This window comes from Stereum hirsutum (assembly GCF_000264905.1).
Source record: "Stereum hirsutum FP-91666 SS1 unplaced genomic scaffold STEHIscaffold_19, whole genome shotgun sequence".
In the NCBI taxonomy this organism is placed as follows: Eukaryota; Fungi; Basidiomycota; class Agaricomycetes; order Russulales; family Stereaceae; genus Stereum; species Stereum hirsutum.
In genome coordinates this window covers 888,541-906,002 of record NW_006763149.1, presented here as the reverse complement: position 1 = coordinate 906,002, position 17,462 = coordinate 888,541, and the positions used below count along the sequence as shown (strand labels likewise).

Here is a 17,462-nt window from a genome sequence, read left to right as displayed (position 1 = left end):
AAATCGACTCTTCTTGAGAGCAGACGAAAGGGAGGATCGCATACACGAGACGCGACGCGACGCGTTGTCGGAGTTTTAAACTAATTTACGTTAGTGAGGTGCCACAGTGGCGAGTCTGCGCTAAGGGTCTTTGGGGGCCAATCCGGCAGCGGGCAAGTATAGTTCCTTCCAGAAGGCTAGTGTTTAACTACAGTTCGAATTTATATACAATCAGAAGGGTGGATCGGCCCATATATATAGAAACCGTGACGACATAAAGGGGAAAATCATCAGTGAAACAGCACAACCAAAGTACAACAAACACCACAACAAACACCACGGTGCAGTCAAGCCACTGGTGGGAACAGTGCGATATAGCACAAATAAACCATCCTACAAACATCGTCCATCAGCAGATGCATTGCACGTCAAAGATAGTCGTTGTTCAAGAGCACAACACCAGTGACCAATGATGCCCCTACGATGCATAGATAGATATACAGAATGTCGTCAATGTCGTGAGGCCCAAACCGAGCGACCCGATAGATGCCTAGTTTGTAATTAGCGGGGTGCCGTAGCATGTTAACAAAAGACTTACTATCGAGCCTCGGGCGTGAAGTCAGTTCATCTTGTACAAGTTCTCAATTGTCCTCAGTCGAGGAAACCTCTCAACCGGCACCGGATACTCATACTGTATGATTAGGGGTCGATCAACACTGGTCAGTATGTGAATAAAACACGAATACAGACTGATCTATCTTCACCAAATAATAAAATTTCGGATCCACCCGTATCTCGATACCTCTGCCCTCACAAACCCTGACTAAGTTTCCGAAGTCCTCTCGCTCAGCGATAGGTTTATTAACAGTCACGAGGGTGACATTCGGAAGGCTCCTGATGCATGAGGTAGTATGGACAAGGGAGTGTGCAAAGCTCGGCGAGGAGAAATTGTGGAAGTGGAGATGCTCGATCGACGAGGGCAGTGGCCGAAGGGGAAGAAGATCCGGTGTAGTGCGCAAAACGAATTCCTGTATACCGTTGAAGGAATCCATGAAGCCGGCAGGCGGTGGATAGGTGAGACGTAGCGAGCGGACGTTGGTAGCATGTGCGAAGATAATGTCGCGGCTATCCTCGTTCGGCGTATCCCAGAAATCGAGAATACGCAGTGGCGTTCTATGACTGGGATAGGGCGCATCCGGAGGAGGTATCAGCCATTCCAGTACCCCGCGACGGACGGATCTATGAAGCGACAACTCGTACAGCGAGAAGTCTGGGCGTACGGATGGGAGGGGCGCAATCATCTCTGTTCGGAGACGCAGACTTTGAATGGAAGGCCATATCGCGAGAAGCTGATAAACTACGGGCGAAGTGACGCTGCCGAATGAGACATCGAGGGCCCGTATGGTGAGAGACAGAGAGCTCAGACGTTCGACGGCATCCGCATCGAACGAATGCATCGCGTTGATATTGAGCGACAGGTGATAAAGGTGTGGACAGAATTCAACCGCTGATACGAATTCGTCGGGTGAGAGGGCGGATGTGGCTTGTGGTGCAAAGGAACCTAGGCTTCCACGTCTGGTAGTGATAGATAGGTCCAACGCCCGTATATACGACCCTAAGCTCCCGGTTGAGAGGCATTGGTGTAGAGTAAGTGATCTCTGCCCATCATCCGGAGGACCACAGATCCGCATGGTGGCACGAGATAGAAGAAGTCTTTGTGAGTGCACTCTCCAGCTCTGGCAGACCAAGGAACAGGCGGAGAGGGTATGTATATCTGCAGTTCCATCGGGTAGATGATACATCTCTTCGACAATGGGTATCACCAACTCTGGAGGAATGAATGGGACCATCTAGCAGACAGAATTTCAGGAATCAGATTCCTAAGCTCAAACACGAGAGAAGATGTGCGTGGAACTATACGTGGTGCTCCCTTTCAGAAAGTACTTCAGGAGATGAGTTCGAGTCAGACTCACAAAGTTCGTTAGTACTGTCGGACAATGCCGGACAACTCAAACTCCGCACTCCGACCGAAAATGCGATGTTTTGTTCATGTTTTGTTAGTGACGGCTTTCCTTAACAACTCTTTGCTTCCAACAGACTCAGATTAAAGGGTGATAATATAGCCTCACACATCCAAAACAGGAGTTGCCGAGCCCGAGCGAGCTACGTGTACCGAGCCCACAGGCCCCAAGAGTTCCAGGTGGATTCCAACTGGATTCCAGTGGCAGTGACATACCAGTTGTCACCGCTGTGAAACTTTGTAACGCAGCTTACGCGTCCAGGAGACATACTTATCTGCTCTGACTCGTCCTCTCATCGAAATTCTGGTTAAAGCATCTGCTTTGTTAGTGAAGTTCCTTTAAATACATCACAGCAGCCTCTGTTTCTCCTTCTGAGCGTGCAACGAATACATTTCAAGCAAAGATGCCAGGAATGAAATGGATCGCTTTGGAGAGTAACCCAGAGGTATGCACCTCTATCCCGAGGCTCCCAGAATTTACAAGTTCACAGGTTTCTCCGTCAACCCACTTTTCCAGGTCATGAACTTCGTTCGTTGCTCGACGTGGTTTGCTTCACCCGATAGGCACTGACTCTTATGCCAGTGGGCGAACAAAGTTGGGCTTGACCCGTTTGATTCGCAGTTCTGCGATGTCTATGGTCTCGACCAAGAAGTACATCTACGATATAATCGAGCCAGTATCACTTTCATAACCCGAACATGACCTTTTCCTCTAGCTGCTCGCGATGGTGCCCCAGCCAGTCAAGGCCATAGTTCTCCTCTTTCCGTGGCCCGGACCGTGGAAGGAATATCTTATTAGAGAGGATGAGAAGATCAAAGCTGAAGGGCAGCCGCCAATCGACCCCAACGTCGTGTGGGTCAAGCAGACGGTGCGCAGCCACGCTCTGTGCTCTCCGTTCGTTGTCTGAGGATACTTACGTCGCATGCTTCGCTACAGATTGGTAATGCGTGCGGTACTATGGCCGTCATCCATGCTTTAGCAAACGTGAGTTGTTCATTATCCTCGTGTGGCACTGGTAGGCCAACCGATTTTTTTCGGTCTTATAGTGCGGTGCAACCTTGAAGCCAGATTCCCCCTTCGCCGAGTTTGCTACCAAATGCAAAGGTCAGTCCACTTGTAGTTGTGCTATGGTAGTTCTCACCTGCTGAAACTGCGCATTGTATGTTCCAGGCGTCTCGGGTGAAGAGCGTATACGTCTTCTTGAAGCCAATACGGCCTTCGCGGAGGCCCATGCTCAGGCTGCGGTAGCTGGGCAGTCAGTCAACCCGGGCTTCGACCATCCGCCCCATGCCTATACTGCCTTCGTGCAAGCTCCTGCTGTGCCTACCGGAGACGGAGAAACTCATGGAAAGCGGCTGATAGAGCTGAACGGAGGTCGGGATGGTCCAATCGATCGAGGGGCATCAAGCGACCTGCTACAGGTAAGCCGCGTCACCAGTATCAACTCCACTGGTCCAGCAGACTAATGTCCAGTCGTCAGGATGTCGTCGCATATGTGAAGGACAACCTTTTGCCGTTGGGAGATTCGGTGGAGTATAGCATGATAGCACTCACTGCAGTGCAATGAAGGCAGACGTGTGACTCGACGAAGAAGAACGACGTGACATGTAAACTGAGAACGTCCAGACAAAACGATATGATTGTACAAACAGTTTTCTACCACCTCAAGTTCGGAGAGGTCTGAAAATGTCAACTATGTTACACTTCATTATGCGTAAGTCAGTGGCCTGCGTAAAAGAGACAAGCTTCCGAAGGAAGAACATCGAATCTCTCCCGGCCTGCAAGTGTATAATGTTTCGTGCGAGGCGTGGAGAGGTTCACTCCTCTGGCTCACACAGTTTATCCAAAACCTCGAATCCTTTGAAGATCTCTTTCGCATGTTCCATCTCCTTTTCAATGAGCGCAATGTGCATGGAGCTTCGCGGAGTAATCTGACACTTGAAAGGATTCGGCGCGGTGGAGATGCCCTATAGATGAGAAATCAGCTTTATTGTGTTCATAGAACCGCATGAGATATAAAAGTAAATTGACCTTAGAATAGTTGTCAATATCCACTGGGATGGGATTTTTCGTTTCATTATCTATCGCATTGGTCCACTTGAAGGCCCACACGAGGTTCATAACGTTGATAGCCTGAAAGTAAGGCTATCAGATCAAGCAACGCCCCTCTGATGTGAACGGCGCAGAAACGACTCTACGGACGAGCGAATTCTTAGCCAAGATCTTTCCAGGACAAACACGCTTTCGTAGAAAGAACGTGAGTACCACGAACAAGGAAGTGCAAGACATGACTTACTCTCCCTCCGCCAAATTGCAAGTCTTCTCGCCCAGTCTCATCTACGCCAGGTTTGACGCCCACTGAAGAGAGAAGAAAGCGTTCCGGTTTGAACTTTTCTGGTACGTCATAAGCCTCGGGATCGTGTAGTATACCATCTGCACTCGATATATTTCAGTATTATTGAGAGATAAGTAAAGGAAGTCTCCTACATTGGTTGATGATGATTGTCGAACCCTTTGGGATCAAAACCCCATTACACGACTCATCCTGTCTCATGTACCTCGGTATACCCAACGGGACCAGGGGACGAAACCGCATGACCTTCCTCAAACGACTCAGGTGGGTGATGAATCAACAAAATTTACTAGAGGACCGACCTCTTTAATGAAGGCCTGGCAGTACGGAAGTCTTTCCCAGTCATCACGCATAGGCAGGCGCTCGTGGCCTACGACAGATTCTATCTCCTGATAAGCCCGTTCTTGTGCTTCAGGATAAGCTACAAGCATGAGAATGCAACTTTGCAGTGAGAGAGAAGTCGTCTCAGAGGCACCCTCAATAACGGAGCCCACAAAGCCGCTGCCTCCCAATTAGCCCATCTCCCATCTCACCTGAAGGACAATAAGCATCTTACTCACCGAAAAGAAGCTTGGTCAACCCATGCGCCCTCATCTATTAACTTCTCAAGTTCAACTCCTTTGCGATTATGCGCCCTCATCTATTAACTTCTCAAGTTCAACTCCTTTGCGATTATCCTCCGAGATATGGGCTTTACACCGTTCGACCAGGGTACCGTACAGTGCGCGCTGAGCCTTGCGCAAGCTCGCGGCCATTCGCTTCCATCTGGCCCATCTTGCCGGAACATACTTCAGCAAAGGGAGGAGATCAACAGGCGGATTGAAGCCAGGCTCGAGGTATCGCGCCCATTCGTCGAGCATCTTGTGAAGTTCTGCCGAAAACAAGCTACTGTAATGTGGGGAACGGACGCCACAGAACACGGATGTAATTAGGGAGTTGGAATATCTGAATGCATGATTTGCGAACTCCTGTCAAGCCAACCTGATTAATATGTGGGAAGGATAGTGAGGGAAGGTCCAGACCTCCGGCTCGTGTAGGAGATCCCAAAGCAGCTGAACGGCTTCGGCTCGTTGGATCACCCAATGTCGCTCGCAGGCTTCTTTGTTGAGTATATCATGTTGCCGTTGACGATCCTTGCGCCATTCCCGTGCTATAGGCATGTAATACTGTCGGTGACCCTCGAAAACAATATCCGCATAACTTACAATATGGACCATAACTGCTGTTTTTCCTATCAGTGACGATGTCAATGAGGTAGCTTGGCTCTCGGTCAGCGGACGAGGAGCTCTTCATGTCGATGAGTTCGCGCATAATTTGAGCGTTGGTGATGACCATGATATTCTTTGGGCCCATCTTCAGCTGCGCGCAGGCCTAAGTTGAGTATGGGCGTACCGGGTTAAAAAAATAACTCTCACCGAGTATAAACCCCCATACTCTTTCGCCCACGTAGTTAATCTACAGAGTGTCCCCTGATGTGAGGTGGAAGGTGGAAGAACCATACACCAAGGGTAAATATTTACTGGCGATACGCATATTCCTTGGGGAACTGGTGCAAGTTTCCCAGCAATGGGGAGGTTGGAGGTCCAGGGGGAAGTGCTTCCGCTCTTCGTCCGACTGACGATACTCGCCAGATAGCGATACTAAATACTAGACCCGCAAGTATCATCAGAGGTGAAGGGAGGTCCATCGACAACATATAGTGAAAATAATGAGGTGTTTGAAGGGTCGTTGTAGTTGTGCCTACTAGAGGAGTAGCAAAGAGGTTGGGCCGCAGGGGGCTCCCTCCCATGGAGCCGTCAGGAGTCCAACAGGCGTCAAACGATCACTTTGAGTTTGATGAGAAATGACGGTTGTTCTCCCTGTCAGGAGGCGAATTGCTATACCGATCCTGTCAGCGCTATGTTGTGGAGCCGCGTGATTGAAGAATTCACGCACGAGACTTTGACCAAGTTACTTGTTACACTCATAATAAACACGGCGTAGGAAGAAAAGGCCGCTAGGAGATAACGAAAGAAGGCGATGTAGTATAAGAACTGAGAATGCTCATACGAGTGAATACGCCACGAGAAGCACTTATTGCTCGGATGGCTAGACCCCGGTGCTTGTCCCATAGAAACCGTAAAGGCATTGCCGTGTCTTCGAATCACGGGCAAATATGCTGTTGAAATATGTCGATTGTATCATTCTCCCAGTATACTATCGCCTTGAGCTATATCTGAAGGAGTCTAGTCCTCCGGTTCATACAACTTGTCCAGAACTTCGAAGTCTTTGAAGATCTCCTTCGCCTGCTCCATGCCCTTCTCAATCAGCGTAATATGTGCGGGGCTTCGCGGGATAATCTGACATCTGAATGGATTAGGTGCGGTGGTGAGACCCTATAAAGAAACGTAAGCCTTCCTCGTAGGGGCGTGAGTTCACGAAATAGATCTACCTTCGAGTAGTTAGTGATATCCACTGGGATTGGTCGCATCGACTGACTATCTATTGCATTAGTGAACTTGAATGCCCACACAAAATTCATAGTATTAATGGCCTGAACACCGGAATATAGCAATCAGTAGTATCCTAACACCGACCATGCAATGCTAATACTACATACGAGCGAGTTTTTGGCCAGGATTTTTCCGGGACAAACGCGCTGTAATAGAAAATCAACGAACATTCTAAAGAGAAGGGCCATGGATAGGACTCACTCTCCCTCCACCGAAGTTCAAATCTTCTCGTCCGGCCTCATCCACGCCAGGTTTAACCCCTACTGGAGAGGACAGGAAACGTTCTGGTTTGAACTTGTCTGGTTCATCATAAGCCTCGGGATCGTGTAGTATGCCATCTACATGCGATGACGCTCAGCTCGACTAAGCCGTGAATAGAGAAATAGAGCACTACACTGATTGATAATGACGGTAGAGCCCCGTGGAATCAAGAATCCGTTGCAGGTCTCGGCCTGTCTCATGCTCCTTGGCACACCTAACGGCACTGGAGGGCGGAAACGCAAGACCTTTGGAGACTGGCTCAGATAGACTCACAATCAAATGAAGGTATAATAGGCGACTAACCTCTTTGACAAGAGCTTGACAGTACGGCAGACTGTCCCAATCATCGCGTGTAGGGAGGCGATCATGGCCGACTACGGATTCAATCTCTTGATGTGCCCGCTCCTGTGCCTCAGGATGTGCCACTAGCATTAGAATGCAGCTTCGTGTAAAGAGAGCAGTCGTATCGGAACCACCTTCGAGGATGGACCCGACGATGCCGCTATTCAACTTGATCAGCTTGTCAAAACTCGATAGATTAGATGTATGTATTACTGACCGCAACAATGCCCGGTCAATTCCTCGTTCTTCACGCTCGTCTATTATCTTCTCCAATGCCGCTCCTTTGCGATCGTTTTCCAAAATATGAGCTTCACACCGTTCGATCAGCGTACCGTACATGGTACGTTGTGTCCTTCGCAAACTCGCTGCCATACGCTTCCACCTCGCCCATCTCGCAGGCACGTACTTCAGCAAAGGAATCAGATCAACAGGAGGGTTGTGTCCTGGCTCGAGGAATCGCGCCCACTCCCCTATCATCTTGTGAAATGTGGCCGAAAACAAACTACTATGGTGTGGAGAGCGGATGCCACAGAACACGGACGTAATAAGAGAGTTGGCGTATCGGAACCCGTGATTTGCGAAATTCTATCGAGCGAACCGATGTCCCGTAGTGAGCTTTGCGAGGGTCCACGAAGATCATCTGAAGAATCACACCTCTGGATCGTGTAGGATATCCCAAAGTAGCTGAGTTGCTTCAGCCGTTTGAATCAGTAAATGTCGCTCGCAAGCTTCTTTGCTGAGCATATCGTGTTGCTGTTGGCGACTCTTGCGCCATTCACGCGCTATAGGATTGCGAGCAAACTGTCAGGCGCATGAAAGTGAAGACGAAGCGACAGACTTCACTGTACGGTCCAAATATACTGTTCTTCCCGTCCGTAACGATGCTGATGGGATAACTTGGTTCTCGATCAGCGGACGAGTAGCTTTTGTTATCGATGAGGTCGCGCATAATTTGGACATCAGTGACAACCATGAGATTTCCCGGACCCATCTTAAGCTTCAAGATTTCTTTTCGAACGTAATCGATATTGTGAGTGGATAGAGCGCTCACTGAGTATATTCCACCATACTCCTTCGCCCAGGAGGTCAATCTCCAGACGTAAATCAACCAAGTAAGATCAATAGAAGGAGGGATAAACAACGATCAAGGAAGGGCACTAACTGGCGATATGCATATTCCGTGGGGAACTGATGTAGGTTTCCCAGCAAATGGGTCGTCGCAGGTCCAGGAGGGAGAGCTTTCTCTCTTCGCCCAATGGACAAGATTCGCCATACGGCGAAACTTAAAACGATGCCTCCCAGAAGCAGCACGACAGGCGAAGACAAGTCCATTGAGAACGCAGCGGGGACAGCAAAGCCCCTTCAAAGTCTTTATAGCTAGAACTGTGAACAGATCAAACGTGGGAAGTTTAAATTCCCTTTGGGATGATTCGAGCCCTGATGCCTCCTTGTCCATGTGAATTATACGGCCCTTTCTCCGCGCAGGTCCAGGACCTGTATGTCCGTATAGGGGTAAGCACTGGACGGTAGGGAATGTGAGTAATAGACGTACTCACGAAGCACTCATAAGCCGTCCAACATGAATCTGGCGTGATCAGCCTTAGACATGCATGGCGGTAGAAGCATATCATCCAATCAGTGTATTGATAGGAGAGAAGCAGGCGGGTGAGAAAATTTGCGAGGACAGTGCATTGAGTCCACGCCGCAAAAATACCAATAATGCAGATTATAATGTGGAGAGTCCGTTGACATGCAGATGTAGAAAAGGACAACGTCGAGGTATCTACTACGTAACAAAAAGCCAGTCAATGTCCGATGAGAGTTAAGTCTTATACAGAAATAAGGAGTGCAGTACAAGGAACCTGAGATGTTTGAACGGAGCAGTCCGTGCAACCGAGACGAAGAAAAAATGACTACAGCGAAGGTGGCATGTTATGCATTAGGCGGGGTAACTGAATTTTGAGTATCGGGGTAACTGGTGGACGGAGAGGGCATGAATTCTGTTTCGAGCTCCTCTTCCTCCTCGGGTATAGGGTCGTCGAAGTCGTCTTCTTCGTCTTCCTCCTGATCGACTTCAGCCTCTGGGTCTGCCTCGTCAAATATGGTATGGAACTGAAAGTGATGGTCAATGCTATGGACTGGATAAAGGCGTCGGGAAAATGACGCACATGGGTGACTAGTGCCTTCACAAGCTTGTTCGTGTATGGCATGTTAGCCATAATCATGACAAAGTCGTTATGAGGGGCGCGCAGAAGGTTCGGGCTGAACACAATAGCTAACGCGTCCGACGTCATCTGATTGTGTTCCTCATAATCGGTGACTCTGCACAAAGGTTCGTAAATGTATGACTATGTTATGCACAATGAAAAACGCACTTGTCAAGGTGTTCGACTACACGCTTTAGCAAATAGAAATTGTGTGTCGGAAGGGCTTGGACAACTGTCCTTATCCTCTCGAGCCGAGCATTGAAATCTTCGATTTCTGAATACGAAGCGTCAGGGGATGGCATATGAACGAAGAGCAAAGGCGCGTACTCATGGCCTCAATGACATCGTGGTAGGAGTAAGGTGGGAAGACTGGTTCGGGTAGTACACGGAACCATGATTTGATGAGGTCGCAAACAGCATAGATATCTGTTGACTCGGTGATCGGCCATTCACCTGTGAGGTCGGAGAAATATTAGGTTGTTTAGGTGATGGGAGTAGGGGTGTGCACGAACCTCGGTTGAGAGCGTCTTTGAGCTCCTTAACCTCTGAGTTCGCACCGGCTATGCGGTCTATACATAGAAACGTTCAGTAACACAAACGGGTGAAGTAGATTGAGGCACTCACAAATGCCGACTTCACTCAAACCACGGCGTTCGACGATGGCGAGGCAATTCTCGATCATTGAGGGGAGAGCGCCAGGGATCACAACGCCGTCTGGCGCTTCCCGCTTCAGCAAGAACTCGAGATCGACACCGAAAACTGTAGGACATGTGAACACAGGACGTCGTATTTCAAACATAAAAACATACCAGCGTTTGGATCCCTTGCCCCAACGTTTGACCGGTCTTGAATGTGGTCCGAAAGCTGAGGTTTTGGGGAGTTCCCGAGGTACGTCAGCCTCCGCTTCGCTGCAGTCTTCGAGACTCGGTCAATGGTCTGAATCCATTTCAGCATCTCCGCCCTGGTCGCCGTTTGGAGAAGGTAGTTGCCTCCATCCTCCGTGTCCAGCTGGAACGTGAACGAGCGCTCGTAGTTCATGTACTGCGTCACCTTTGCTTCGGCCACACTGAGAACCAAAGCTGGCTTCCCAGAAGGCACGAAGTCGAGCTCAGCGGCGGTACGCTTCTCCCCAGTGCCCGTATCAACGTTGTCCAATGAAAATGCGCTGGAGATAGGACGCATGAGCTGCTGGAAAAAGGTACCCGAACTCTTCTTTGGTCGATGCTGCTTGGTTCCGGCAGACGGTCTCCGTGAGGGAATAGCCTTGGAAAAGTAATCGTCCCGTCTGTCATTCCGTAGCTGCTCCATCTTGCGTTCCTTCGTAAAGCGATCTCGTAGGGTCCGATCCCGCTTATTCTTCTCGTGTTGCAGAGAAATCAGTTTCTGGAACGGCCGTTGGACGCGTTTGTTTGGTTGAATCTGAATTGCTTCGCGATAGGCGTCGTCCTTGATGGCGCGAAGATCCAAGTGGACAGCATGCACTTCCTTCTCGATGTTGCTGAGCCGTTCGAAATCCCGTAGGTCGACATCCCGTCCCCCAGGATTCCGCAACGTCGTGTAGAACGAAGGGAAGCTGGTGATAAGGTAGCAAATGTGTCTGGCCAAGGGATTAGTAAGACTTGGGCAAATCACGAAAAAAGGAGACCTACCTCCGCTTCTCGAAGCTGACAAGTAGCTCCCCTTCTGGCACAGGCGGCTGGAGAGTATCAGGGAGACTGATCATTTCAAGCAGGCGTTCCAGGGTCCAACCGATGTCCGTCGTCAGAGGGCGTTTGACCGGTGATGGTAGACAGACGGGGTTCGATAAGAGCGAGACGACGCTATCAAATGTGACCCGTCGATTGTTCGCCACGTTTAACCACGCTCGTTGATGTGCTCGACTCTCCACGCTGACAATTGCAGATGTCAACACACCTTCGACGAAGGAGCGGACACAAGGGCGTTCGGAGAGCGGCAGGGTGGATGATGAAGAGGTGCTCCTATTCCGGCATATCTCTATGGCCTGAAGTATAAGCTCCATACGGAATTGTCGAGCCTGGAGGCCAAGGCGCGGGGCTACGAGTTTCGATATGACCCATTTTCGGAGGACATGGTGAGCACGAAGGCAGCTGCGAATGCCGGGAGGAAGTAGCCGGAACAGGGATTCTTGTGTGATCTCAGCGATGAGGCTAGACGGTTCGATCTCCGTTAGATGCGAGTATATCGTCTGAAGGTCGACATCGTCGCTGGTAGTACTGCCTTCTCGCCCGGTAAGCCACCCGAGACGATCGGCGGCCTGGACTTCGAGGAGATCAGCAGCAATGAACAAATCCTGTGTGATGAAATTCAGTAGATAATTCGAATGAATCTACATATATTTGATGGGCATACCTCTTCGGTGATATTGCGGAAAGCAGCTGCGGCCATAGCGTCCAGGTTGTTGACCAACGCCTCTGGTTGGATAGCGTCGAGGTCAGGAGCATCGGGGCCGAAGTTTTGGGATTCCGTTGTGGTAGGACCAGTCTCCTGCGAGAACAGAGGGCGTACAGATGGCCGCATGGTCTGAGATAGAAAGAGAGCAGTCAAAGTGGCGAGGGTCTCCTTGAGGCTGACGTATGCTTGAGTGGCGTTGGCATCGTCCTTCAACGGCGTTCGTGGCTTGATGAGGTCAGTGGCGCCGGTCAGGAAGGATTCGACAGCATGGTAAAGTGTTGTATTGTCCAAGATGTCTTGTGCACCTCCGCCGTTCTGTAGCCAGTCGCCAATAACATCCAGAATCTCTTCACGGACCGTAGCAGCTTGGGCGAGGTCGAAAGAGTTACTCCTGGCTTTTGTAAACCGTTTCTGAAGGGCCTGATGATTGAAACTTGTTTAGTGTGGGAACGACGAAGAAAAAAAATTTGACTGTACCTCGAAGAAGTTTGCTGGCGTGATGAAACTCCTGAACACCTTCCACCACACCAATGAGAACTCCGCCTTGTCCATCCTGATCTCTCTCTGCTTGCCCTCCCTCAGCGGCATCTCTCCATTATCGTCCGCGATTGACACCGTGACGCCAGGTAAACCATGCGCGAGAACCTCCACCAAACGATCCATCGTCCCGGCCTGTATAACGACGCGTACCACACTATCCGGTGGGTGCTCCGGAATAACGACGCTGCTCCTCTGAGAGAGCGTGGGTAACGAATTCCGACGCGCCAGACTGGCCTTCCGGTCAAGCCCTGATGATGCCCCAGACTTCACCCGGATCGACGGTACTCGACCGATGGGCTTTTCCGAGGGTAAACCATTCTCGATGATACCGCTGGGTGGTCTTGAACCTGGCGGCCGCGAATGGGCACGAGATGAGGGTCGGGATAGTGACCTCTCGCTACCACCTGGTTGGACGAGGCAGAAGAGCTCGCCGTTGAACAGCGGGATCACGGTTCCCCCAAGCTCCGGGAAACTGAACGATTCCTTCCCGCGTGTCGAACTCAGGCTGAGCCGTGGATTGCCAGATGCTTTGCGTAAAAACTGGAGTTCTTGTACATTGAGCTGTGCTTGAGATGGGCCACCGTCTGCGCGGATCCGAAGGACGTCACCGCGATTGATGAACGAAATAGCGGGAAGAGGTTCCGGGAACAGTAATGGGGCCAAATATTGAAGGGTTGGTCCCGTTGATGAGGAAGCTCGAGTCCAGAATTGTGTTTCGTAGAGACCTTTGTGTCGAGACTCGGCAGCCAGTGATAGCGACATGAACTGATCGACACTGTAAGAATGGTTAGCACGTTTCCGAACAGGGACGGTCGTTCAAATAGACAGAGTGCGAACTTACTGTTGAAATTGAGAAGCGATACTCCCAATCCCACCACCCGTCGAATATAGCTCCTGCCACCCGCGTATGAGCGTACTGATCTCCTCTCCCTTCTCCTCAGCCGATGGGTCCACCTTCCTCGGACAAAGCGAGAAATTAGTCCTGAAACCCTCGAACACATCTCTAGCCTCCTTCAGACCACTAACAGCCCACTCTGTCGACCCTTCTTCCCCTATCTTTGCTCTCTCCAATGCCGTCCGAATTCGCTCCCTCGTATCGCCTCCCCATGGAATCGCCCTCGTGTCGACTGTGCTCTGGCCCTCACCTTGCACTACCCACTGCTCGACAAGATTCAACGCAGCAGGGTCAACGCGCCTCCAAGCCTTGTCAAGCCGGGCTACAGGGCGTGAGCAGAGAGCAGCTCGGATTGCACGCCATGAGCATTCGTCTCCTACAGAGCGAGACAGTTCAGCAACACGGGTCCAGGCGGATATGACCTCCGCACGGGTATGCGTCCGCGATGTTTGGGGTACATATTCTTCAGGGGAGCGAGTCGAAAATGAGGCACTCGTGTCGGGGCCAAGGATATGTAGGAGAACCAGCTTCGTCAACCAGTGCGGTCGGTCATCGCTACCGAAAAATGGTGGTGGCGGCGGAGATGCTTTTGGCTCGCCATGTGGGCCGCTGGCGTCCACGGCAGGTGACTTGGACGTAGATGAACCATCCGATGAGAAGACGAACTCTGCCGTGAGGTTGTCGGGAAGAAGGGAGAGCAGGCTACGGTTGAAGATGAGCAGACTGTTCGAGATGAGCGCTGGGTGAAGCCGGATGAGGACGTCCTTCGTGAAGCCTTCTCGCTCGAGCACGTTCCACACTAGCTCCTTGTTTGTTAAGGTCGTAAGGTTCGTCGAGGTAGATGGTCGGGGTCGGTAATCCAGGGAGCTCTGGGTAGGTGACGATATCAGTGCTGGCCGATAAGGTTGAGTGGTTATTAGAGCCTCCGTCAGTGAGACCGTGTTGACAGCATCGCCCGGCCTCGGCGAGAACGTATTGACATTGGGCGACAGGGCATTGGGCGACGAGGAGTCCTGCATACCGACTGCTGGCGACCGAGCGAACATAGCAAACGTCGAAGAGGAGGCCGTAAGCGTAGGTGATTCGGATTGAGACTGTGCCATCGAAAATGTCGGTATCGTGTCCTTTCGGAAATCCTCCCAAGCTGACGGTTCTGCTGGATTGCCGTGAAACCTGAGGTATTCTCCCGCGAGCCATATCACGTTCTCCCTTTCCTCCTCCCTCGTTGCCTCATCCGACCCGTTTATAAAGAACGTACAACACCGGATCAGCTCCAGCTCGAACTTTACGGAACCGACGAGCTCCGGCATCCCGAACAGAATCATGGAAGCGAATGCCTGCCAATCCGCCCTTCGCTCTCCTATTGTCGAGCCCTCCTGCGGCCTGAACAAGGTTCCGAACACGGCTTCGTGGACGAGCGCCTCCAAAGAACCCTTCTGAACCTCATTCTCAGCATTCACCACCAAGTCCGGGTGCCTCCGCCTGCCCCAGAACGCCCTTTTCCGTCTCCCTGACCCAGATCCGGAAACCGACCTCCCACTATCCGACTTCTTCTCGGTCTCGAGCAGACTGGCCGTCGCCGACACATCCTCAGTCCCCTCAGCCTCCTCCTCCACCATGATAATTTCCGTCGGGAACAGCTCTTTCACCGCAGTTGTCCTATCACTCGGAGGCTTATAGAAATGCAGCTTCGTCCCCCTCAACACCAATTTGAACGGTTTCCAACCCTTCGCCAAGCTCTGTGGCGCAAAGGCGTACGTACTGAGATGTGGCGCAGGTGGCGAGAAGTCCGGGAAGCGGTTGACGAAGCCAGATTGGTACGTGATCTGGGACGAGCGCTTCTCGTTCATCTCGCTGCTATCTCCTGGCTCGACGATAGTAGGTGGAGGAAGTAATGTCGACTCCCCAGGTGACCGACCGCCTCCAGTACCGAAGGTGAACGGAAAAGCGCCACGGCCTGCGAACATAGGGTTCCTCTCCCTCTCCTTAGCATCGCCCTCTTTCTCGGAAGAGCCGCTCAGTTGTTTCCGCATGGGAATGGGTGAGTTTCCTTTCACAGGCGCGAGTTTGGAGGGAAGCTTGGGCGTGAAAGAGTGCGAACGAGCGTGAACTTGGGGAGCGCCAGTTGGAAGTGAAGTAGGGCTATGCTGTGACGATGCGTTAGCCAATGGACTTAGTGAACCCGGGGACGACGACGGGGGAGAAGTCGAGAGCGGAGTCGACGTCAAGGAGATATTAGGTGCGGAGTTCTTGCGGGGAGGAGATACGGGCGTTCCACGATATCGGTCGACTCTATCTTGAAATTCGGGTGAGGCAGGAGAAGTTGGCGCGGACACACTTCCAAACGTCCCAAGCTCGTCTGCAGACCTAGACCACGGTTTGAGAGAAAGAGAACGGAGATCTCCAAGACCTGCACTACCCTTGACTCGGTTGGGAGAGCCAGATGATGGTGAAGGGTACGGGTGATGTTGGTCTATAGCCGTATGGGTTCTCGCCAGAGAGAGATCTAAAACTGATCTGGAAGACGAGTTAAAAATAGTGAGAAATAGTAACAACATCAACAGATAGCATACTGACCTGCTTCCTACGCGGGGGGACTGCATGTATGGCTCGCTCTGTAGCGAAGGCAAAAGGGGCCGAGGATCTGTCGGTTGCGAGATAAGGGGTCTTCTCTGGGGCTGAACAGAGCTCGTGCTCGACCGCGGCTCGGTATTGTTGCTCGAGGTAGAGATATGAGGTTCGCGAGACCTGGAGAACCATTTCGCTGGCTTGGTGAATAGTCCCGTGAACCCAGACGGAGAGGTGGCGCGAGGAAAGTTGGCGGAGTGGGGACTACTTCCAGTCATGTTGGCATTTGTGGTATGATTCGGATAAGGTTGGCTGGATTGGGTCGGGAAGGCGTAACGTTGCTGAGGCTGCTCTCGATCGTAGGGTCCCAGGGACTCCTTTCGTTCTTTGCGGCGAGGATTCATGCCTGAAACTAGAATGTTCGAGTTCAGTTCTTCGCTCCCCACTTATTTAGAACATTGCCACATCAACTTTCGAGCGATCCAAGTGTATGATGCACGTCGTCTCGACTGCGATTCACCCTCGCGACCCCTGTAGCCAGCAGCACTCATCCCAACCCCACAGAGACGTGCAACCTCGAAGACGTCCGCAAATTCTTCTCTTATCGTACAAACAGACAAGAAACCGTACTCACCGGGAAAATTGAACTGAAAACTCTGACTCACTAACCCAATCCAGCCGCACCTCGATGTCTACTAACGAGCCAAAGTCGTTCTCGCGAAAGCTCCTCGCCTACGAAGAAATAAAGTGATCGTACCAACATTGACCAGAAAGATCAGCTACACGACAAAAAGAGAAAAAGGCAACACGACGTACCGACTTCTGCCAACGAATAGACACGCAAAGTCCCACGTACTGACCGGAGCCGCAGCGACGAAGGTTCTGAACTTCTCCCTCAAAATCGATGACAATGAAGGCAAATATTGAGCAAATATACACAGTATGGCTTGTTCTGCAAGCAATATTGAATGTGGCGAACGGAAAACGAGCGGGAGGACGGTGATGGTCAAGTGCAAAGATGGGGGGCGTCCAGGAAGAGCTGAGTACCAAGTCGGACTTCCCCAAACGGATATAGGATCGGCCATAAGCCCCGGTACAGAACCTCGCTTATCCCTTTCGGGTGATTTGATATATATCCCCATCCAGGACTTCTGTGTAGCCCAATTTTCTCTGAATTTGTACGAGAGCACGCACGACAGTCAAATACATACATATGGATATTGTACAAAAACAGAGGCTGGAAGTGAAATCGCGAGAAATTATCAGTTTCAGGTTTCTAACATGATCATCACTACATGGAAGTCCGCTACGCTAAACCAATTGGAGAGGGCTGGCTTGAAGCAAAGAAGAGAATGGGGATATCGCTGGGAACCACCATGACTCGGAAAGGCA

The 17,462-nt window shown here is 51.0% G+C and overlaps 5 protein-coding genes across 5 annotated transcripts; 1 reads left to right on the top strand and 4 right to left on the bottom strand.

Moving 5' to 3' along the window:
* Positions 1-151: 151 nt before the first annotated feature.
* STEHIDRAFT_105217 (uncharacterized protein) lies at positions 152-1,900 on the bottom strand. Its single transcript, XM_007310215.1, has 3 exons — positions 744-1,900; positions 578-670; positions 152-529 (listed from the first exon to the last, which is right to left on the bottom strand). The coding sequence occupies exons 1-2, from the start codon at positions 1,827-1,829 to the stop codon at positions 599-601; spliced, it is 1,158 nt and encodes a 385-aa protein (XP_007310277.1). The 5' UTR covers positions 1,830-1,900; the 3' UTR covers positions 152-529; positions 578-598.
* Positions 1,901-2,260: 360 nt separating this feature from the next.
* STEHIDRAFT_105215 (cysteine proteinase) lies at positions 2,261-3,697 on the top strand. The gene is made up of 8 exons (XM_007310214.1): positions 2,261-2,445; positions 2,517-2,528; positions 2,583-2,651; positions 2,716-2,868; positions 2,937-2,984; positions 3,047-3,104; positions 3,171-3,421; positions 3,481-3,697. Exons 1-8 carry the CDS (start codon positions 2,404-2,406, stop codon positions 3,565-3,567), a joined length of 720 nt encoding a protein of 239 aa, XP_007310276.1. The 5' UTR covers positions 2,261-2,403; the 3' UTR covers positions 3,568-3,697.
* A 120-nt stretch (positions 3,698-3,817) lies between these two features.
* On the bottom strand, positions 3,818-4,413 carry STEHIDRAFT_67726 (uncharacterized protein; the record flags this gene model as incomplete). The annotated part of the gene is made up of 4 exons (XM_007309941.1): positions 3,818-3,967; positions 4,032-4,133; positions 4,203-4,241; positions 4,297-4,413. Coding segments are annotated over 4 exons (408 nt in total), but the record flags the coding sequence as incomplete, so codon positions are not given.
* Positions 4,414-6,578: 2,165 nt separating this feature from the next.
* STEHIDRAFT_135145 (cytochrome P450) lies at positions 6,579-8,780 on the bottom strand (the record flags this gene model as incomplete). The annotated part of the gene is made up of 11 exons (XM_007310213.1): positions 6,579-6,728; positions 6,785-6,886; positions 6,953-6,991; positions 7,047-7,183; positions 7,240-7,351; positions 7,410-7,608; positions 7,666-8,033; positions 8,103-8,230; positions 8,292-8,445; positions 8,500-8,539; positions 8,611-8,780. The coding sequence occupies 11 exons, from the start codon at positions 8,778-8,780 to the stop codon at positions 6,579-6,581; spliced, it is 1,599 nt and encodes a 532-aa protein (XP_007310275.1).
* Positions 8,781-9,380: 600 nt separating this feature from the next.
* On the bottom strand, positions 9,381-16,474 carry STEHIDRAFT_135144 (uncharacterized protein; the record flags this gene model as incomplete). The annotated part of the gene is made up of 12 exons (XM_007310212.1): positions 9,381-9,560; positions 9,617-9,770; positions 9,824-9,929; positions 9,983-10,108; positions 10,168-10,224; positions 10,280-10,414; positions 10,465-11,252; positions 11,305-11,966; positions 12,026-12,487; positions 12,545-13,382; positions 13,449-16,019; positions 16,080-16,474. 12 exons carry the CDS (start codon positions 16,472-16,474, stop codon positions 9,381-9,383), a joined length of 6,474 nt encoding a protein of 2,157 aa, XP_007310274.1.
* Between the last annotated feature and the right edge of the window lie 988 nt (positions 16,475-17,462).